The sequence below is a fragment of the Brachyistius frenatus genome, unplaced genomic scaffold (genome assembly GCF_029030835.1).
Source record: "Brachyistius frenatus isolate BFR_SWC_R1_liver_20210118 unplaced genomic scaffold, ASM2903083v1 Contig_10, whole genome shotgun sequence".
Lineage (NCBI taxonomy): Eukaryota > Metazoa > Chordata > Actinopteri > Embiotocidae > Brachyistius > Brachyistius frenatus.
The window spans coordinates 3278640-3301887 of NW_027210609.1; the positions used below are offsets into that span (position 1 = coordinate 3278640).

At 39.9% G+C, this 23248-nt stretch overlaps 3 protein-coding genes across 7 annotated transcripts in view; all 3 read left to right on the forward strand.

The window, feature by feature from the left end:
- The first annotated feature begins 138 nt into the window (after nt 1-138).
- Nucleotides 139-12132, forward strand: LOC138616539 (protein shisa-5-like). Its single transcript, XM_069690915.1, has 5 exons — nt 139-293; nt 2015-2165; nt 3012-3151; nt 8724-8942; nt 9858-12132. Exons 1-5 carry the CDS (start codon nt 227-229, stop codon nt 10052-10054), a joined length of 774 nt encoding a protein of 257 aa, XP_069547016.1. The 5' UTR covers nt 139-226; the 3' UTR covers nt 10055-12132.
- A 1124-nt stretch (nt 12133-13256) lies between these two features.
- LOC138616347 (protein shisa-5-like) lies at nt 13257-16178 on the forward strand. The gene is made up of 5 exons (XM_069690589.1): nt 13257-13460; nt 13761-13917; nt 14076-14242; nt 14960-15151; nt 15263-16178. Exons 1-5 carry the CDS (start codon nt 13292-13294, stop codon nt 15406-15408), a joined length of 831 nt encoding a protein of 276 aa, XP_069546690.1. The 5' UTR covers nt 13257-13291; the 3' UTR covers nt 15409-16178.
- Nucleotides 16179-20931: 4753 nt separating this feature from the next.
- The window catches only part of itga7 (integrin, alpha 7), a 35560-nt gene continuing 33243 nt past the window's right edge, over nt 20932-23248 (forward strand). For all 5 annotated transcript variants that reach the window (XR_011310596.1, XM_069690906.1, XM_069690907.1 and 2 more), the window contains exon 1: nt 20932-21423. Coding sequence is in view for 4 of the 5 variants with exons in the window: in XM_069690906.1 (XP_069547007.1) it covers nt 21206-21423 (218 nt within the window). In the remaining variant the exon portion in view is untranslated. The remainder of the gene's footprint in view (nt 21424-23248) is intronic.

Genomic DNA, 23248 nt, shown 5'->3' on the forward strand with positions numbered 1-23248 from the left:
TATTCTAAGTGAAAATATTTACTCATGTTGAACTTTCAATATATTTATACACACAGCTGATGACCCCTAGGAGGTGGGCGGAGCTATGACGGAGTGAGGCAGCGCCGCATAGACGATCTTCGCAGCAGCAGCCGTTGTGTTCAGACCAGAGTCAGACCTCCTCCCGACTGTTCGGAGGAGATTCTCCGCTTCCTGAACTGAATCCGGGAATCTTGAAGTCGCCACCATGGCGTCAGGCCTCTCCTGTGTTATAGTGTTTGTTCTATGTGTGATCCTGTCCCCTTGTGTATCCGGTAAGTTGGCTTTTTTTTTCTTCTTCTTCTTTTTTAAATTTTTTTTTTTTTTTTTAAAAGCTCTAAAACAATCCTTCTTTTCCTTCTTATCGGCGTTGTTTCTCACTAACGTTAGCTCGCGTCGCCGGAGGCTCTAGATAGACCACATTTAGGGGCGATGTCGGTGACGTTAGCTGCGTACCCGAGAGCCCTCCCTGGCTCTCCCGTCAAACTTTCCGTTTCTTATTAAAACATTGTAACTTTAGTTCGTGTCAGTGAACTAATGGGATTTCTACCAGACCCAGCCGGGTTTTTGTTTGGTTTTTTTTGTGGTTTTTTTTAGGATTTGAAGGTCAACATTCGTTTACAAAATGTAAATACACACACCGACATATTTAACTAACGTTTAACCCGTTAGTCACTGCCAGGGCCCGGCTTGTTTTCTAATATCTTACAGCTATTATCCATAATTACCTGTTCACTTTAAATATCATTTTATTTTTGACTGAAAACTTGTCTTTAAAAATCTATTGCGTAGCCATACGTTATTGTTATCTGTAAATAATTTGCCTTAAGTTTCCCTCAGTTTCCAGTTAATTAAATACAGGTAGTGAAACTTAATACCGTCTAAAGGAGCAGCCATGAACTAAATTGTATCTTCACGTAATGATTAGGATTACCAGAGGTCACATGAAACGATGTTGTCTTGATTATTACATTAATATATTATATTATTGCGATTTTAAACATTTGCTAATTATTGCAACAACATATATTTCAGTTTATTCTTTAAAAAAAAAAAAGAAGAAAAAAGAAGCAATTATTATCCCCAAAGGAAAATGTTGACCACATCCATTGTGTCTAATAAATATGAAGTTTTCAGTCTGTTAATTTCACTTCAATCATTTTTTTTTTCGCAGGAAAATGGAATTGTGAAGCAGACAGACTGAATATCGCTGTCATAAACACACACAAACATAATAAATACATATATAATAAATAATGTCATTATAACCGTCAGTATTGGATATCACAGCTCTGTTTATTACTTTCGTCTATACAGTGTCAACTGAGTGTACACTTCGATAACAACAAAAATCCATGTTCTGGTGGAAGTTTAGTTGTGTTTACTTCTGATAAACAACCGTTTAGGGCTGCAACAAGTGTTATTTGTCATGAATAATCAAGCAGTCATTTTACCTATAAAATGCAAATAGTGAAAAAAAAAAAAAAAATCCCATTACAATACTCCGGAGCCCACAGTGACATACTTCAGATTGTGTTTTTGTCCAACCGGCTGTTCAAAACCCAAAAATATTTGGTATATTAACATATGTGATAAATTATAAAGCAGCAAGTCCTCATCAGTTAAAGTTATTAATAATCTAAATGGTTGCTGATTCATTTTCTGTTGATCCGCCAATTTATTAATAACCCAATTGTTTTATTTCTGAGTTGCCATAAACCTCAGCCACCATGCTAATATGAATTTATAGCTGTGAGTCTTATTTAAGTGTTTTGAGGTGTGTGTGTGTGTGTGTGTGTGTGTGTGTGTGTGTGTGTGTGTGTGTGTGTGTGTGTGTGTGTGTGTGTGTGTGTGTGTTTCAGTAATCTCTTCTTTTGCTCTACTCCAATTTCATAGATCTCTGACTGCTAAGCACCACTACAACTTTGTCTTCAGTGGTAACAAGGCTTATGTTTGCTGCTCCTCTCTACCCTCTATCTCTGCTCTGTTACAACAGGGGACAATGACTGTCAGGCCTACAGAGACATTTCCAGCATGTACCATTCTACGCAGAAATGCTTCTCAGGATTTTGCTGTGGTAGCTGCAACAACAGATACTGCTGTCACAATTCTTTCCTCCGGTTTAATGAGGATGCACAACAAGAATGGTATTCTCTTCTGTTTAATTCTGCAACTGATAATGAATGCCTCTTAAATACCTTTTGTGCGATTATAATTTCCCATTTAGATTGTGAACCGAAATACATAAGTGGGTCCCTTTTTTGAATCTCTTTTGATGTCCTTATACAAAAATAGTTGAGATGTTTTTTGGGACTACACGGTGAGGAAACAGGAAGTACTTCCCGTGCATAACCACCAGCAAGGAGCTAATTAGGGCGAACCAGCTACAACGTGCAAACGTCTTAATTTGCATTATTGCTGTGAGTCTTATTTAAGTGTAAAATAACGTGTTTTTTTTGTTGTTTTTTGTTTTTGAGAAAACAGAATTCCCAAAAACAAAACAAAACAAAAAAAAAACACGTTATTTTTTATTTACAAGTCTTTTGAAATGTTTTGTATCTATTCGTGGGTTGTTGGAAGATGACTAACCAAAGCTTGAGTGTGCGTGCTACAAGAAGCTTATCGTCTCGTAGTTGCCGAGATATCATTTTAATTGCTTAATCAATCTATCCCCTTTCTGATGCCCTTATCCAGGTACAGATCCCATGAATTTAATTTGCTATATCCTTTGGAAAACAAATTATACTGTGTAGTTCTAAGAAGTAGTGCAAAAATGTGATATAATAATGAAATGCAGGCATGTCTCTTGTCCTGCTTTCATATGTTGGCTAATATGATTGTGAAACTGTTACATTTAATGTGGTGTTAAAAGGCCTTGAAAAGTACTTGGTGAACCCTGGACGGATGCTTTTTTTTTGTCAATGATTTTGTACCAGCGAGATAATAGCAACAGGAATACTGTTTAGCATAATGTTTCTCTGTTTCTCTCTCAGCAACTACCATGTTTTCAGCAGTGACTCATCAGTGCCCGTGATCGTTGGTGTTGCTGGCACTGTCATCAGTGTACTCATCTTCATCTGCTGCTGTGTCTGTCCCTGCTGCTGCTTGTACAAGATGTGCCGTAAGCCACGACGTAAGTACCCCCGCCATCGGTGAATACTTTCTGCTGTTGTAGGAGATGCTTTTAGATGCAGACCTGGCAGCTAGTTCTTTAGCCAAGAGTTTAACAGCCTTGATATTTACTATGTTTCAGGGGCTCAAAAGAAACTGTGGTTTGATTTATTATTGTGGCAGACTTAAACAAGTCGGCACCATAATGTCGGTGAGCGTAAGGCACCTCGCTTTGTCAAAATTGAGTAGCTCTACAGAAACACCATTCATATATGGTGCCTCAGTTTATGTGGCAAAAGGAGTATTTCAACAGAATCTTAATGAGGAAGTGAAAAATCTGTGTAAATCCTTCAAAACTAACTGTTTTTACAATTTTATACTGGATTTTCCTGAAAGTTACAATGTCTAGATATCACAGTATATCCATATCACCTACTTCTAGTAGTAATATGATTTATAAACAAAGCATTAGTCCTTTGCATTGAGCTATTTTCATGTAGAAGGAACCTTCTCAGAGAGGACAAGAGGATTTAACCTCCCACAACATCATCATTTTGATGCTTGTTTTTACTTCCTCTCAATAAGTATGATAAAATGAATCGATGAATTACCAGTTAGGAACTTATACCAACTCATCTAAACAAGGAACCATCAGTGTGAATTACACTATTGCAGCGTTTTCTCTGCAGACTCAGGGAAACCTAAACCTGCCCGTACCCTCCTCATACAACTAAACTCAAGCAGATTTTTGTAATGTAATGTATTGACACCTTGAAGGCATATGCTGCTGCATTTGCTGCGCATGGTAAGGCTTCCTGCCCACAACCACCATTAACCCATTTTTAACTGCTGGCTGTTAAAAGCCCCTCAGCCCACATAGACATGCATTCTCTGATGTATGCCTTGTTTAAAAGAAGAAGTCAGATTCTTGGTTTCCGGTGTGATTTGTCGGAGTGTTTTTCAGAGCGGAACGTCACAGGGCACTCATTTGAGGACTGTTGGCCAACCCACCACATGACTTTCATTATGGCTGTGGTTTGGTCTTACGAATAAAAAAGGCATTGAGGCACAGAGTGCAAACTGATCGAATGTTCCAATAGCAAAGTAATATGCAAGGGCAATGTAAACTCTGTAAACAGAACACTTGTGCTGGTTCGGCATGCTGTGCAAGGTTTCGCTTTCAGCACTTCTCTTTGGTGAGCCGTATCCCACGGGTTGATGACTCACTGTAGTTGGAGATAATTGCTGTTTGGATTATGTGCCAAACCTGGAAGATACTGTGCTTCCTATTAAGGAAGCGTCATGTCCTTACTTGATTTTTGCCACTGCTTTCTTTCAGTGCTCTGAAATCAAGTTCCATTTATGGTGAATTAAGTTTCTGCACTTGTGAAACCAGCTTTAAGATTTTTAGAAACCGCTTCATTTTTCAATCTAATTGTCTTTAAACCGCACCTCTTATATCTATAAGTATCTATAATCTCCCTAAAAGACCAAAAGCAACAATTAACTGATCCTACTGAGTATTGACTATCTGGTCGGAGAAGGATTACGCTTCTTTCAAAATTAACAGCCACGATGTTGCACCGTGCAACCATGCAACATGAACTGTCCAGCTGCCGTACATAGTTACTAATGGATGAAAAGAGTTTCCTAGAAATTGACTATGTACTCCTGTTTGAGTAATGTTTGATGAAACACACCTCTGAAATATAACTTTGAGCTGTTCTTAAAAAAATTGTGTTTAATATTTGTGATCTGTTTGTAGAGCTTATTTACCTTCAGTCGTAAGCTGAAGGCCACAGATGGGTTAGGCAGCCTTGTCCAATAGATTATTGTAGCTTTTTTAGTGGCCTTCAGTGTTAAAGATCTGTAAGTGCTTAGAATGGCTTTTTTCACATCAATCATGATATTGTTAAGTAATTTCAATTAGAATCAAGGCAAAGGATCAATATTTCATGCAGTGATTGCCTGCTGTTTCAGGTTTGTCTCCCTTGTGGTCAGTGCCTTGTTGTTTTAGATCAGCTGATCTGCCTCTGAGCAGTAGACCTTGAAGCTCATCTGCTGTGGTTGCTTGGCTGTGACCACTCCCACTTTTGAGCTGTTGCTGTGCAGTTTTGGAGACAAGATGCCAGAATGTCTATTTATGTATGTGGAAGTCCTCCATCAGTACTTGTGACTACTCAAACATTTTCCGGATTTAGGCTTTCAGAGTTTTCAACCAAGCCTGTCTCTTTCATTGCTTTAGTTACATCTTAGTACCAGAACATAACAGAATGTGATGAAATCCTCTTTGGCCTCGTTCCACCAAATTTTAGTCATTGCTCAGAGTTTGAGTCATAAACAAAGACACATGAACAGTTTTGTATCCTTAAGCTCTTACTCTTTTGTGAGAGGCTTGCCCGTATGGGTGTTCCAAGGTTAATTCACCAAACTCTTAACTGTACAAAGTTGTAATGCAATCGCTCATTTGATCCTGATAAATCCCACCAGAGAAAGTGTGTGCTTGTGAGATCTCATTTTAAGTTGACCTGTTCAGCTTCGTGTGTGAGAAAGAGTCTTTGGGCAACAACGGCTACAAAGAAGAATTCCACATTTGTCCCGACAGACTTTCCGTTGTATGACGGTCACACACTTTGCTTTTGTAGGCTTGGGAAAATTTCAGATAAAACCTTCATGGATTGAATGTATATAATTTGGAAGCTTTACGATTGACCCAGTTTTACTTTGATGTATCTTGTCAACAGTTTTACGAGTGTCTTTTATAATGGTGGTCCTCTGGGAAAGCAGTTTTTGGGCTGTGCCGGATTTTTGCCTTTGCTAGTGAGAAGTTAAACCCATTAACAGCAAGACTGCAGGGCAGCATAATATCCGGCTGGTTCGAGCAGCCTCGCGGCCTGTGGGACGCTCGACTCACTGCTGGTGTTTTGAGCGTTGCGCCTGTTTGTTTTTTTTACGCACTGTTCGCTATGTTCCCAAGCGAAATACACAATGAAAAGATCGTCGTGTTATGTCAGTTACTTGAGCTGATGAAGGCAGTGTTTATCCAGTGTGCTCTCTTTATTGCTCTCTTGCCCTGTGCGTGTCTCGTCTCCGAACGAGCGTAAATTAAAATCACCTGCCATCTTTTTGGTTACAACTCTTCACCTGTCGGCCCTCAAGCATTCCATCATTAATGGCCATTATCCAACGAAACTCAAAGTCAGAAAGATCTGGCCGGCAGTATCAGCGCCGCTGAAGACACACTGGCAGTGTGAGCACACAGCGGCCCGGAACACAACTGTGAGGGGGCCATCTCACGCACACGCACACACACACACACACACACGCTCACTCACACGCGCCATGCAGGCAGAGTGTCCCAGGTATAATACGTCCATGATGATACTGACCCTGAAACACATAAGCTGCCGTGGCAAAACATGCCCGTACAAATGATATCTAAAGACACTACGATGATGAATATTCATTTTGAATTACGTTTTGTCTTAATAATGTACTTTACTTCAGTTAATTTTCACGTCATATTTAAACTAATACATCTCCCAGATGATGGCGTTGTGATTTCACATCAAATTTCGCGACACGTTTTTGCCACCTAAGAACAAATCCGACTGTATGAGTGGTTCTCTGAGTTTATTGGATTGAATAACTGAAAAGACCTGCAGGTACAAATATTAATTGGGTTTAATTTTCTGTCAAGTGGGTGAGGACAGACGCTTGCAAAAATGCTTACAGTAAATATGGACACAGACACTTGATTTGATCATTTCTGTTGTCTTTTTCTCTTTTCTTCTCAATTATTAAATTTGATATTACGTATCTTTAGGAGCACCCTTTGTACTGCTTACCTAAATAAATCCTGTAAAAATGTCTCCTCATTGGGGGAAAGGGCGGCCTGTGCTGTGTGTGTATTTGTATTGGCAGGAAAGCAGGTTCACTGTGTTTAACACTGCACACTCCTACACTTCCTGTTAGTTTGGTCTCTTCGCCAGCTCGTTCAAGTCAGAGAGGTTTAAACACAAGTTAGCAACACAACGGCGCTTCCTGGACCCGGGCTGTTACGCATTGGGATCAGATCCAGGAATGTCAGAGCTCCACCTTGTGTGACGCATTGTCTCCACGACGACCACAGAGTGGAAAACTGAAGGCCTCCCTACGTCATTTACAGGAAGTGGTCATGGTGACTCCCACTCTGTAAAACAACCTGGTGGGGACTGACATGCAATCACACATTTTTCTTCCCCCATGGTTATTTTTAACAATGCTGTCTCTCAATTTCACATTTACTTACCCTGACAACAGTGTAGATTTGATTCTGTATTCATATACGTTTAATATCAATCTAGCAAGTGAAAGCTTGCCATGGAGAGAGTTTTGAAAAGTTGTGTAAATCTCTGTATTGTTAATAGACTATATAGTTTCTTTGATAAAGACCTCATAGTTAATGATAGGTTATGTTGTATCTTCATTAAATGGAGCACCTTCCTCTATTCTTTCTCTTTGATTATTGTTCAGTTTCAGTCTCTCTATAAAAACAATACATTTTGAATGCTGTTTGTAACCTGATTAATTTGTATGACAAGGTTATAACTTTTTTTTTTTTTATCACCACTCTCTCTTCTGGTTCTACATTTTGAGATTTTAGTGCGTAAATTAAACTTAAAATTTGTAATGTACAACTTGTTTAAAATAAATAGGTCCTCTATGAAAATGATACATTTCAGTTCCTCTATCCTCCTGCAGTCAAAATATGATCACAAAAACCAAGCAGGAATTCCAGTAAAACCAAATTAAGTGAATTTTGAATGACAGATTATTTTTGACACACAGTTGGATAAAACCAGAACTGTTCGTCTGAGTTAACTTCTCACTGAAGTCTGGACTTCTCTTTTATTTCAATGTTGTAATGCTTTTTAATTCTCCCAGGTGAATGAAACAGCCAGCTCAGACCGTAGACACAAGCTTTTGTGATGGAAATTGTAGAGTTACGAGTGAAGAAGTCCAAATAGACTGCCTTGGTTGGAAAAACTGCCATGTTTCTTGACAGAATTGGATCGAGGAGAGTCTGAGTGAAAAGTATAGAGGTGTCAAGTTATTCCATCTCTGAGTTCCCACCCTCCGAGGTCCAGTTATCATTATCCCCCAGAATTTTCTATATTTCAAGATAAGCAGAGGCACCTGCCTCACCTTTTAAACTTGGTTAACTTTGGAACGCTAGATTGTCTCCGTCTTCAGCCGTAACAGATCTTGCCTTCTGGCAACACTGAGTTCAAGAGGGCAACACTGAGTTGTCTGATGAGACAGAGACACAGAGAGACCCAATGATGAATGAAAATTCCTTCACAGATTTTGTTCATCGGGGCTGGTTTGGTCATTTACCTTTTATTTTATCATTGCTGACAGCTGAAGTCCTCCATTTGATCTGAAGCCATACCTAGCTTATATTAGCTGTGTGTGTGTGTGTGTGTGTGTGTGTGTGTGTGTGTGTGTGTGTGTGTGTGTGTGTGTGTGTGTGTGTGTGTGTGTGTGTGTGTGTGTGTGTGTGTGTGTGTGTGTGTGTAGCTCATCTGTTTCTCTGTTGTGTTTACTTACAGCTGTGATAGCAACCACCACCCACACCACAGTGGTCACCACCAGTCCTCAGCAGTACCCCCAGCAGCCGACCGCAGCGCCTGGACCCCCCATGTCCTACCAGTACCCGCCCTACCACTCGGTACCAGTGCAGCCAGGCTACGGAGCTCAGCCCATGCCCATATTGCCCTACCAGGGACAGCCATTCACACCGGGACCACCACCGACGTATCAGGAAGCCAGTGAGTGTGGATTTTGATCACATCAGTATTCAGACTAAAGCTAGGCTTTGTGTTACGGTTAATGAATACAGCTAATGAATGATAAGGCCGGTGTGCAGCCGAGAGCACAGGTAATGCGGTAAGGCATTAATACCAAGTGAGCAAGAACGACAAAAAGTGAGCGATTCTATTCAAACATCCAAAATTCCGGGAAAGACAAACTGGATCAGTTGTTTTACTACAGAGCAGTGACACAGGTACAGTCTGCTATGAACTAGTAAACCGTGCGTTAGAAGACTTTAAAGACACAAACAAAAAAAAATGCATGATAAAAACTCATGTGTAGATATATTGACTACAATAATATTTTATTGTGATCTAATCACTTCAAATAAATGAAAATCAGATCAAATACATTTAAAGGGAACCACTCACAGTGCACAACCTTCTGATGTTGGAAAAAAAATAGTTTGGGTTTGTTCTGATCGTCTTTAAGGGTAAAGGAGTCGACTAAATGCCAAAAATAAGAAGGTGTATGAATTCTAGGTATTTAATTCAACAACTTTTGTTAATAATTTCTGTCTGTGTATATTATATAGATTTTAATAGGACTGCGTCCCCAAACAAATCTGTAGAGAACGGGGGTTTTAGCATTATATTATGGTTTCACAAAGTTCTTCAAAAAACACACCTTTTTGTGGCTTTAGTGAAGCTTTGTGAAATTAAGCAAAACCAATGTGCAATTCAGAATAGCTACAAACGGAAGTAGACGCGAAACAACAGCTGCTGGTATAAAGTTGTGTCATGTCTATATTTTTTTTTTAAACAGGAGATGAAACATTTATAATTACTTTTGTTTCAGAGCTGCCGTTGTGGTTATAGTCAAAACATTTTCAGCCCTTTCATTCTCAAGCCATCCTTTCTTTCTGTCACCAGCCGGTCCTGCCTACCCTCCCCAGCCGATGCCTTACGGCCAGGCTGCCTTCAACCCCGGCCAGGCTGCCTTCAACCCCGGCCAGCCAGCATACCCTCTACACCCTCCTGCCCAGCCACAGCCCAACGCTCCAGCCGCGCACACGGACTTCCTCGGCCAGCCTGCGTACAACCCGGATTATGTTGCACCACCTCCCTAGACCGGATAGGAGACCTCAGTGCTGCACTCTTGGCCCCAAACACGCAGCAACATTTTCGAACTTGGCAGAACTGGAAATTTGTACTTTTGAATCGAGATGAGAAATTCCAGTGTCTTGAGTCATACGTTTTGGTGGTTAAATATGGGAATGTTATGACATCTGTTCTGTTGAACAGTTGCCAAGTGAAAATGTTGATACCTTTTGGCTTGTATTGCATGGACTTACAGTATAAATATACGCTGTGAGATTGTTTTTTTACAGGCTCCATCTTGGTCTTCCTGGCAAATGCAACATGAAACCACTGAGTCTGATTTCTCAGCCCTCTGCCTCAAAACCTCCCTCCTGCCTTTACCGTCCACCGACCAAACCTACCTGACCTTTGAATCTGCCTTTGATTCAGTCGTCAAACTTTGGAGAAGGTGTTTCGATGTCCGTGGCCATCATCTCATTGCCAGTTTCTTGCTGACCGATAAAGTGCTTTGAACCTTTTTATTTTTCATGTACTTAAGTGCTCTTTTTCTCTGTTGTTGAAAAAAAGGTGGGTACCACTTCTATGTCCTGTACGTGTTATTTGGGAACAAATCAAGGTGTGCAAGATGTCTCACTGGAGGATTTATGCTGAAAAGTCATTGTCTGTTGACTACTGATGTTCGGATGGTAACAAGGTGGATTGTGTGTGTCCAGGAAACGGGGGGGGGGGTCGTCTTTTAAACCTCCAGCAAAAGGGAAAATTCATCATGTCGGTTCACCAAAACAATTCTTGCGCACAAGGAAAGTTTACTTTACATGTTTTGTGTTCACGTACATGGGAGACTTCTCATTAAGTTTGTTTTGTATTTTCTGCTCAGGTTGGTTGTTTTCATTTGCTAGTTGTCACATTTGTACACATGTCTGACTGAGCTGCGATGCATCGGCAGCTTTAGATTAATTAACTAAAGGAGATTCTTTCATTTTCAATCAACTAAACTTTCGCAGTCAAGATCACAAAAGAAAGACGGATGCTAGATGCAAGAAACAATTGTGCCTTTCCACCCATGTTTACTTTTTAATCAAACATAAGTGTACACACCATTTAAAACACTTGGAAATGTCTTTTTCTATTTATTCACATTTTCTATTTGTTTGCTTCACTAAATGTTGTGTCACTTTTACATAACCGTCATAAAGGCCCCCTGTTGAAGACCTCTGATCTACATTATATTTTATGTTGTCTAAATGCTGTCATCAATCTGTGTTGCCTTTCAACTTCAGTTCCTTTTGTTATTGACACCAACTTCCTGCTGTGAACTTTTAAAGCTCATTTTGCATGATGTTGAATCAGTTTTGTTTTTTTCCTGTGTTGCGTCAGTTTTGTTTTCCAGCAAAAAAAAAAGAAAAAAAAAAGCCATCACTTCTGCTTTCTGCTCAGTGAAATAACTTGGAAAATAGTTTTACAAAAGTGACCTTTTTCTTGTGACCAGCTGAACCTGGAGCAGTACAGCCACAACTCATGTGACCGACCAGACTTTGATGTGTTGAGCCACCATGTTGGAAATCCCTGACTTCTCAGATTCCTGTTTTCAGGCTTTGGTTGTGTTCAAATAACACAGTAGCATACATGTATTCCATTTCAATGTGTCAATCACATCTACAGTATGCTGTGTTTTATTTAACCCTTTGAGGGTTTGAGACACATGCCACCTACTGAAAGGAGCCTAATGTCCTATAATTTTTCTATTTTCAAAACACGTTCTTTTTTCCATCGACGGATCGATTTGTCCGCGTAGTGAAATATGTCATCAAAAAGTTGCCTTTTCTCTGAAATCTGTTTTTGTAGTTGTGTTCGGCCTGTAATTCAGTCCTTTGGCCAATGTTGATTCTTCAAGGTGACTTTAAGTGGAGTGTTTTTTTATTGGTGTTCTGGCCTACCTGTTCATACCTGCAGATTTATAGATTTATTCTTGTTCCATTTCTTTGTCTCATCTAAGAATAATTGTTATTGATGCAAATTGAGCATACATTTCCAACTTTCATTTTGTGAAAAAGCCCACCAATTCAGTTCAATAGTTCAATAAAATATTTATTTTTTGTTTTCCCAAGTTTTTGGTCATTGCATTTTTTTTTAGCAATGAAGGTGACATTCCAAAGTCCATTTTGTTGACGAAATAGGTGACAAAAACAAAGGAACTATATTAAATTGGCAAATTAGTGAACACTTTCCAGAATGAATAGAAGAATTCCAAGATCAGCGTCATGAATTTGTTTCTCATTGCTTTGCAATTTAAAAATGGGATTAAATCGGTTGAAATAAAGCTGTTCTTTCAAGGAATTTCCAGTTTTCCCAAAAAGTACTTCAGGTAAACCTACCAGGAATTTATGAAGTCATAAAATAAAATGTTACCCAGAATTGCTCATGTCATTTGAGCTTTTCAGACACGTTGATCTAGTCAGAAAAACGTATTTTTACATATTAAAACGAGGTAGAAGAGCTCAACAAAAGCTAAACCTGAAGTGGTTTGGACTGAATTCAGAACCCTTGAGCCCCACACTGAAGAGAAAATGTTAGTAAAGTAAAAGTAAATAAGTATTAGAGCAAAGGAGTGGGCCCTGCGAGTGAGTTATTTGTGAAGTATAATATTACTAATGCATTAAAGTGAAAAGCAGCATTTTTCTGTTTTAGTTGGTCATAGTGAAGCCAATTTTAACTATTTTACATACCCTTCAGTATTTTCATTTACGGAAGTACATGTGTTTTATCTGTGAAGTAACAGTCAAAACAATATGGTGTAAAAACTACAATATTTGTCTTTGACTTGTAAGTAAAAGAATACAGAGTGGAATAAAACGGCTAATATAACCCAAATTTGTACTGAAGTTTAGTATCTAACTAAATGTACTTAGTTGGTTTCCACTATTGCTTATTACCGCCGGGCTGAATTTACTGGTGAAACATAACCAGTGGGCAAAAATTTAAATAACCCAGCACATAAATTTGGGGAGGTTCTTGGTTGAAGAGAACATTTAAATGTGACCATTTGTATGTATTGTACTTATCGTCCTGCCGCTGGTAAAAACACCGTCTGAGCCCAGACACTCTTAGAAATGGATGTTTTCATCTACATTATACATTTACCTGATTAAATAAAGTCACTAAAGACACACATTCGAGGGATTAGTTGAAGTTAGAGTCAATCAACATAGTCTGCAACAGCCTATCATAAATTATCCCATGTTAAGTCACTCACACGAGGAAAAGGAATGTTGTTGGTTTACTTGTTACAGGGTGGGACAGACACAGGTTCGAAGAGTTTCCTCACTGCAGTCGGATTAATTTCCTCATTACACTTCATCATAGCAGTTATGGTTTCGAGTGTTTTACATAGTATTGTGTATGTTTTGTGTGTGGTCATGGTTCCGGCTGTATGGGGTAAGTTTTGCTTCTGCTATGTATTTCAACAAGTTTTGAGTCTTTTGGACTTTTTTGATCATTTGCTAACAGTAAAAAAGTGAAACCAAAATGAACCAGACAGGCTGGATCACTTAAAAGTCAGTTGCCACAGTGCACAGTGTACCATCATCGTATGTATATTCAGTACACAGTTAATGATTTATCGATCTATCTGCAAGATCTGAAATTCAGCTTCTTATCAGTTTGTGTAATACTCTATTGCTTTAATCTCTCACCCTCACTACTCTTCATCATAAGACTATGTCTTCTGTCTTACAGCTGATTACTGCCACACATATTGGGACACAGATGGTGTCTTCCATGACACTCAGCAATGTGGCAGGAAGTACTGCTGTGGCGACTGCAGCAAAAAATACTGCTGCAGTGATAAGAAATACCATTTAACTCAAGAAAAACAAGAAAGCTGTCCCGGAAGGTGTGCTCCTGTTTCTAACCTGTATTTCTCCCTCTCCATGACACAAAGATAAAAAAATTAAAAAAGGCGGTAACAGTATATAAACATATAGAAACAATATCAGTGTTTTACAAAATGTATTCGTTTTAATTATTATCCTGTGTTTTCTTTTTTTACAGACCTGTCTATGAGAAACAGGTGCGAAACAAATCCAGTAATTTTATCATCTTGGTAAGCATCTTTGTGTCTATTATTCCCGCCTTCATCTGTGTGGCTGCCATCATCTGCTGTGTGGCTCCTTGCTGCTACAAGAAATGTCGAAATGGACGCAACCCAAGGCACATAAGTAAGACACAGTTCAGAATACTAAAACTCTATGACCTAAGATACTGTATGTGATGTATAGTAGCTACTGATGTGTACTGTCAGCGATTACAGATACAGTTAAAGGACATGTTTGGCAGTTTTGGAACTACACTGCGCCTTCATTGGATGAGAAGATTGATACCGCTTTAATGTCTCTACGCAAAGATAAATATGGAGCTCTACAGCCAGCAGCTGGCTAAATTAGCTTAGCGTAAAGACAACAAACATCTGACTTAGAAAACTAACAAATATTTGTAGCCTGCAGCTACTGCAGAGGTCACGTGTCCAGAAGCGGCATGGCTGCACATCGTTTTCCAAACCCTTTAAAACCTTTAGAATTATCTACCGATCCAAGTTCCACAGGATCGATGCAGGTCTGCCATGATTCCTGTCTTCTTTTTCCAGGCAGCTTTATTTTTCTGAAGCACTGCTCAGAGCTGGTTGGATAAAGTAGAAACGGGATTACAGAAAATGTATTCCTTGTTTACTGTAAACCAGACAGACAGGCAGATCCATGTTGCTGACCAAACCCTCTATCAGTGATGGCTGTCAGGATGTAGAGCTTTTTAACACTGACTTTAACAACAACAAAATTGCTGACAGCACCTTTAAACAAAATTGTTTTTGTTTCAATATAAAGTGTCCTTGTTTATCAGTGGATGACATTTTCACGATGTTTGTCTGTGACTTTATATAGCCGTGATAAACTCCAACCCTGCGGTCAATGGACCCCAGCAGCTATTGTCGCCGTCTGGACATCAGCCATCCTACCTGGGACATCAGCCATCCTACCCGGGACATCAGCCATCCTACCCGGGATATCAGCTTGTGCCGGGACATGGAGGGCCGTCCTTCCCCACAGCACCACCACTACCATACGTGGAAAGTAGTAAGTTGTTTCATGACATGTACTGCCATGTATATCAAGAAAAACTAAAATAAACAAATTATTTGGAAATAAGCTCACACCAACAAAAGTATTTGTTCTTTGTCGTTTCAGTCAATCTAGCTCCATTTCCCGCTGCATTTGGTCAAGACCAGCCGATGTACCCCTACCAACCTCCCAGCCAGCCCTATGCACCGCCACCACATTCAGACAATCACGTACAACCACCCTACAACCCCTCTTATGGGCAAAACCCCTAAACAGGATAGTTTACTACACCATACACCATACTGCACGTTTTAAAGACCTGGCTGGACCAAAATACTCGTGGGAATGTGAAATGTGTGGATTATGTTGTGATGATACACTGGGAGCTGCTTTGCAGGATGTCCAATTAGAACTAAATATACCTTGGGAAATCTGCTGCTGCTTTTAGGGGATACTGTTGAGTAATAGCTTCATTTTTTTTCTCCATCTGCTTGGAAGGATCCAATTTTAAAATGACTTGTGTTGAACACATTTTAAATTATAGAGGACAAATACAAAAACACTTATTTCAAGTTCAGAAAGAGAAATATAAAACCAACAATTACACGCAACTTTGAATACTTTATGGACACAAGAGTTAAAGCAATATTTATTCAGAGAAAGATTTATTTGTTTTATGAACATTTTCAGAATCATCCCTTTTCTCTGAGCAAGAAGTACTTGAAATGTTGCACTTTGTGCTAATTCAATTTTTTACCTAATAATGTTGTGCCATTGAAATTATGATGAAACACTATTAACACGAAGCCCTATTTAACAAACCATGGAACACTACATTCTCAAATGTGCAATGTTGCTTTTGTTGCAGATGGTGTTTGTCTGAGTACATCCTTGTCAGCTAACATTGTGTGGCTTTACCTCAATATACACCACAGTTTGATGCCTTTTCTCTTTTACCTTATGTGAACAGCACTGTCATTAAAAAAATTAAGAATAACAAAAAAAAGTTTCCCAGTCAATTATTTTTCTTCAATAAACTCAATCTGCCAACAGAGGTCGCCCCAGCTTCACTTTTATTTTGTAAGAAACGAAACAAAACACTGGCTTTGTTGATGCTGCATGCTGGAGCCACATTGTCTCACACAGAGTCGCATTGTGATTAGGCATACCTTTTGTAATTTTTAATAAGATCTCAGGTGACTAGATTTTAACTCCTCGATGTAGGCTACAGAATATATGGTTGGTTCCTGTCAAGGCCCTGTCAAAGCCTGTATGTCAAATTTTAGTCTGAAAACTTGCACTTTATTGGCATTTTACTTGCATCTCTTCAGGAATATATTTTGTGGGTTTTAAGTAGGAGACCAAAAACCATCACATATAGTTTTACAGCTCGCTGTAGAACTTAAACCTAGAAACAGGTTATTTGGGTGTTTTGCATCAGGAGCTTGTCTGAACTCATCTGATTGGGTGACTCTTTTGAGTGACACGCTGCCAGGCCAATCACAGATTGTCTTTAGTTTAGCTTCCCAGCCTTGCTACAAACCGTGAGGTGCTGTTTCCGACATAAAATTGGACAGTGAGCAACGCTGAGGGCCCACTGGCCCGCTGTGTGACATCACAAATTTACGGAAGTCGAAACGGCACAGTTGCTGAATATGAGCAGGTGGATTTTTCCTTGGACCGAGCCTTTTGACACTTTTACATTGTTGATACAAACACCTAGACCTGCCTCAGGAAACGGACTTAAACTTGTCATAATTGCTTTTTTTTTTTTTTTTTTTTTTTTTGAAAGAAGTTGCAAATGCAATATTGACTGGAGTCGTACTTGTGTCCACCTGATGCATGTAAGTTCAAAATTCCCTAACTTTCGCATTAGCTCTGTTTTGGTCGTTACCAGCTGTCAATGACTTGACACTTACTTTAAAGCTCTGTACAAGTTTGTAAAGCTGTTGTAAACTGTTGTTTTCATTTCACAAAACCAGTGATGACAGTTATTTGAACTTTAAAAAAAATATATTTTCAAATGCTTAATTTAGAGTCTGCACCAAAGTAAATTCATAGAGACTGGATTAGGTCCTTAATACATCAATGGGACCAGTCTGCTAATCAAGCTAACTGATTGGTTAGCCAATTACCAAATAATAACAAACATTATAAAACCAATATCAGACTTTTAACAAGTTGTGAGGACTTTTTTTTTTTTTTTTTTTAATTTGGATGATTTTTGACCCTTGAATAATCTCCACGGGACCATTCCTGGTTAAATAAAGGTCACATACAAAAATAAATAAAAGAAAAAGTGAAGTGGAACTATCACATTAAAAGCCTTGTTTTTCAGTAATATAACAGCAGACTGAATTCAGACTTAAAGAGAGGCTTTTGCCCGAACATGTATGTATGGAGGCATTTTATGTTTAATTACCCCCTGAAAGTGTAGAAAGACAGTGAGTCCTGAGCTTGCTTAATAAATCTTCTTACTGTAACAAAAAAAAAACCCAAAACAGGATTAGTTATTCAATACAGTTGTCACTAAATGTTATCACAAGTATGACAAAAACCCCGCACTCCTCTTCCTTTGGGATCACGTGCAATCAAATAGCCAGGGTGGGCGTGCTTGCATTTAATCCCATAATAACCAGCAGCACTCCCTTTCATAGCATCTGGCACTATCCATTAATCAATACAGTAATAGTGCTGACTGCAGCTATCTCAGTCATCGAAGTGAAGGGGGGGGGCTAAAATGGGAAAAATGACCCTGCCTGTGTGTAATGCTGCTGCTTGCCTTCGTCTAAAATAAGCTCTCTCCTTGAAGTGAGGCTCAGACTGCTAATGAGCACTTGTGAAGGGATGCCAGTGTCACAAATGATGTGGCACATAATCTTTATAGCTCGCCATCTTTACTGTTTTCTTTGTCTTCATCCTTTTCTTCCTCTTTTTTTTTCTTCCTTTCTTCTATCTCACCCTCTGACTGTGCTTTGTTCTGTCTGAAGGCATTCTTGTCCGGCCTCCTGCCCGAGCTGCCATCAAGATGTCCTCAGCATTTTCCCGACACCCCACACAATTCCATTCTTCTGTTTCCTTTTCTTCTGCTCCGAGGAGTCCTTCTGGTATTTCTATCTCAAAGTGGAGCTGCTCAGCACACAGACAATGGACGGGGGGGGGGGGGGGACACGCTGCGTTATGGGATAATGGTTATAAAACAACCTTTTGATCAGGTTTTGGATAATAATTTGTGGGACTCTGCATTGAACCCATGATTTGCATGTGGGAGCAGCTGCTGACAAAAGCACATAACTCGCCAATCCTCAAGATGCTCCAAAGAGATACAAGCAGGCCGAACTTTCCCACATGCTTGGAAACACAAACAGACATGGCAGCTTTATTTATGGCTTAGTATTTTTTAAATTGGTTCCATTACCAAGGATATGTGATAACAAATTTCCAACATTATTTATATTTTGGTATTTTTTGGACCTCTTTCTATCACTGAAGAGAACTGTTTCTAATTTCCAGTTAAAGTCCGAAAGACAAAATTACTGAATTTTGTTCTCATTGGCCATGTTAGCACCATAACTACTTTGTTCTAGACTGAACTACCTCATCCAGCCATCCAATATTACAAACAACTGGATAAGAGAGTCATGACATTTCATTGCCCATGAGATGCACGCAAATGTGCGATGATGCAAACGTCTCGACAACATTTCACCTGTTGCCGTCGGGTCAAACATTATATTTGTCTGACACTTTTGTTGATGACTGCTGGACATTGTGTTTCGTGCCAATTAGCAAAAGTTAGCATGTTAACTAAACTGTGATGAACATAAGGATTTTAACTGTCAAAACATGAGCGTGTTAACATGCTCACATTAAGTTTTAGCTTAAAGCACCACTGTACTTCAGCCTCACAGAGACTCATATGATTAACTTTTACTCATAAACATATGCTGAAAGGTGTGAGCTTTTTTTTTTTTTTTTCTTAAATACCCTGTTAGAGCAGCAGGGGGCAGAAAATGTTTGACACCAGAGGCTGGTTCATGATGGCAGCCAGCAATTATTTACCTTTCAGGAAATAAGTTAAAAATGTTGGCCTTTTTAATGTGTTTTTTTTTTTTCACGTTGTCTTAAATTTTTTTTGCTGGACTTCATTTGAATTAAATAGCCACCTCTGTCTCCGGCTCCTCCCATGTGATACTGCAGCTTATTTATTTATTTATTTAACTTTTTTTGCAGTCCTTTTTCTTCTATTGTTAAATGGGTGATGATGGCCTGCTTCAACCTGTAAATAGCCTGAAAACCATCCAAAAAGTGTCTTTACACTGCAAACAAACCGAACCGTGGTTCAGTTAGATCTGGACCGAGACCACCTCTTTTGGTCGGACCGCATTTTGGGACATTGGTTTCGCCCTGTGGTCCCAGGCACCTTTCACACCAGTGTTTTATTTTTGTTAGGACCAATTGAAAAGTCTGAAGGTCTGGAATAAGCGAGGTATGTGAGAGTACCCTAAATTCAGCAGGCTTGGCTTGACATAGATTGTCGATGATGGTCAATAGCCCACATATTTTCAGTTGATCACCACTGACCTGTCTGACCTTTGTTTTTGCAGTTAAAATTAATTTAATGTAATTACCCCCCCCCCTGGCCTTTCAAAAGTAATTTAAGTATACTGATGTTGAACCTTATTTTCAACAATTTATACAAAAAACCTTTTTCATCAGTCAAAATCTGGGGACACTGATCTGAATAGTCTACCTTTCGCCTTCCTTCTTGACCAAAACCACACTAACCCATCCCGACATTAACTCAAAAGTTCAAAAATGGGCTCCCGAAAACCTCGTCCATGTGTTTCACCTGTTTGTATAATTGGCATGCAACTGTTAGGTTTATTGTGTGGAACAGTTGAGGTGACACACTGACAGCTGCACACAGATTGACCCAAGAGAAACAAAAATCAGCTGGTTAAAACAGCTGTGGGTGTAGTCGCCCATTGTGGAGACAATGCAGAGAAGAAAAAAAAAGGAAGAAATCTCTTCAGTTGTGTGAACTTTATGTTGAAAAATGCTCAAAAGAGTCACTCGTAGAAGTAAATTATAACGTGAATCAGTAAATGATGTGCTTTGTTGTAATCCTGCAATCGTCCTGATTATATCTCTTTTAGCATTGCTCTGTCACAGCACATACATTCTCCCACTCTCGCTTTTCAGAGGAGCTAAAGGTCTGTAATAAAGTTCCCTGGGTCACTGTACACATTTCTGCCCCTTTTGTCTCCCAGATTCTTTCCACATCGCTGCTACCAGAAGTGAGATGCCAGTGCTTTCAAGCTCAGAGTAAAAGAAGACTTTAGTCTCTTATCTGCTGGCTCTTTAACTTTCAACATCGCCTCAGTTTGTCCCTCACGTACCGAAGCACCTGCAGCAATGAGTGGCCACGAAAGGAGGCAGTTGGGACCGTGTGAATTCGACAGATAAAACAGTCTGCTGTCTTTTCACCCTCTCTCACTCTGTTCAATAGCCTCCAAGTATCCTGACAACCTTGCCTGGTATTTTGGCACAAGTCCCTTGAGTGTTGATGTCAGCTGAGAGAGAGGGGTGGGACGGGGAGCGTGAGGCGTGGGGGGTGGGGGGTGGGATTGGAGAGCCTGAAAGAGAGAGGGGAGGGGGAGGAGTGAGCGGGCTATTCAAGGCACTTGTCCTCTGTCTCCCTCTGAGCATAGAGGAGGGGGAGGCGCGCATGCATTGGGAGGACCACACTTGGCGCGCACACACACACACACACACACACACACACACACACACACACACACACACACACACACACACACACACACACACACACACACATAGTAGTAGCAGGCTGCATTTTCACAGCCTGCTCTTCAGACTGACAGCAGCAAACGGAGTCGAGAGCCAGCACGATCGAGTGAGGGAGAAAGAGGATTGGGAACAAGGGAGGCATCCACAGAGGAGAGGAGACTTACACAGGATTTTTGTCTTGGGAGCCGTAAAAGGAATCTCCCCCTGTGCTCTTCTTGAACTGAACTTGCTCTGCTAAAGGACCTGCACCCTGCTATGGCAGCCCTGGCGGGACACGGGGACATTGTTTCCCCCTCATCGCCTTCCTCGCATCGTTGGACTACCTTGATCTGGGCTCTGTTGACCCTCTTAAGTCAGGTCTGGTGCTTTAACCTGGATACTACTCACACACTGCACAAGTTGGGAGACCGTGGCACCTTTTTTGGCTTCTCTCTTGCACTTCACCAACAGCTTACCCCAGAGCCTCAGAGCTGGTGAGTGAGTGAATGCGGCACTCAGCTTGTCCTGTGTGTCCCGTATGTTTTTGACACCGTTTCAAATGTGTGATATCTTGTATCTTGCACCTACTCCTTATACAAAAAAACCCAACTAGAATTATCATTGTGGGGTCTTGAAATTAGAGTCCGATACAGTCAGCATTTCTGTGCTGCAGCTGTCCTTAGATTTGCCAAATCACTGCTACACTCAGACCTGAAGGGAGTGCAGGAGTTTAAGCGTGCTGATGTGCCTCATGTACAGTGAGAGCAGCCTGAGCTGTGAGTGAAAAGACAATGATTTACAGTAAGTGGAGAGTAGATGAGAGTGGGGCTTGCTGAGTCAGCAGAAGGGTTTAATTTTGCTAAAAGGAACACATTTTTTTTTTTTTTTTTAAGTGATTTTCTTAAAGCAGTTCAGGTCTGATGATGAAGATCCTGGACTGACACACAGTCAGGTGTAGTTGTGATATTGACGTGTCCTTCAGTGTGTCGGGCTGTGTGTTTGTTCAGGAATGAGTTGTGAATGTGTGTTAGTTTTCCAATCCGCTGTTTGCCAGCAGCTGACCGGAACGCTCGATGTGTCTGTTCCCATCCTCCAGAACTCATGAATAAATTATAACAAATATAAAAGATAACTATCTTTGGAAATGTTTACCGGAGCACTAAAAATAAGCGGCAGCCTTAATTCAGTTCTCCTGGACCTTGTGACTAATATTGAAGGAAGGGATGCAGTCATTTCCTTTGATTAGGTTGTCGATAGAACTGTCTGTAACATATTCAAGACATTTTGAAGATTTTTTTTTTTTTTTTTCAAGAGGCCTGTATTTTGTTTTCTAATGCAAATTCCCTTGGCACCATTACAGCCATCATAGACACCCCTATAAACTAACAACTTGAACAAGTTTTGTTTTAAATTGTAGCACATGATACATTACTATAATCAGTGGTGGAGGAAGGATTCAGGTAATTTATTTGAGGTAAAAGTAGCACCTTTATGATATAAAAATCATAAATTGTGCAGAGTTAATATACAATATTTCCCTCTGAAATGTAGTGGAGTAGAAGAATAAAGTAGCACTAAATGGAAATACTAAAGTAGCTTAAACTAAAAGATTAAAAATGTTTTAATCTTAAGGGATGTAACTGACTGGATGTTCCTGTTTTGGAACCCCATATTTAACTATTGGCTCCTCAGTTTACCCAGACTGGAGTCATCCTGTCGCCTGGTAAGACCGGGGCGAATGACATCAGACAGAGTCAGGTCACCCCCTCTGAAAACCTGCTCGCTGTCTGGCAGTGTTCCTGGAACTTATTTTAAAAACTGACTATGAAATAAAGCATTCTATCACTCACTGCTGAGTAAACAAGAGGGAATACTCCTGAGAAGTTGTCTGTTAGTGCCAGGAGTCAATAAATGCCTGACCTGATGTGCTGATGCACCTACTGCGGAGAGTGGTATGGATAGTGCTGCTTCCAGTACGCAGTGACATCACTTTAGAATGATTTCATTCGTGATCCGATAAAAGTCTGATTAGATGACTGTTAGGGCTGCTGGGTCCCTGTCCCCTCTCTCCAAAAAACACTTGACCAGACACCAAAATTATAGTTTGTTTAATTAATTATTAACATTCAAGAAAACCCTTTTTAATTTTCTGCCATTTTTGAACCTTACAGTTTTTCAGATAATTTGATGTACTTTTAGATGGCTAACTCTAAGTAGTAGTAGTAGTAGTAGTAGTATTTTCTCAGCCAATAAAGGAAAGCTTACAGCTTAAACTTGGCTACTTTGGGACAACAGAAACCATAAAAGAACACAACATTG

What these genes read in the sequence shown, in the direction of transcription:
- LOC138616539 (XM_069690915.1), top strand. Translation starts at nt 227, where the DNA reads ATGGCGTCAGGCCTCTCCTGTGTTATAGTGTTTGTTCTATGTGTGATC. An exon ending in GATGTGCCGTAAGCCACGAC is followed by an intron (nt 3,152 to 8,723) that starts GTAAGTACCCCC and finishes GTTTACTTACAG; the next exon opens with CTGTGATAGCAACCACCACC. An exon ending in ACCGACGTATCAGGAAGCCA is followed by an intron (nt 8,943 to 9,857) that starts GTGAGTGTGGAT and finishes TTCTGTCACCAG; the next exon opens with CCGGTCCTGCCTACCCTCCC.
- LOC138616347 (XM_069690589.1), top strand. Translation starts at nt 13,292, where the DNA reads ATGTTGTTGGTTTACTTGTTACAGGGTGGGACAGACACAGGTTCGAAG. An exon ending in ACGCAACCCAAGGCACATAA is followed by an intron (nt 14,243 to 14,959) that starts GTAAGACACAGT and finishes GACTTTATATAG; the next exon opens with CCGTGATAAACTCCAACCCT. An exon ending in ACTACCATACGTGGAAAGTA is followed by an intron (nt 15,152 to 15,262) that starts GTAAGTTGTTTC and finishes TTGTCGTTTCAG; the next exon opens with TCAATCTAGCTCCATTTCCC.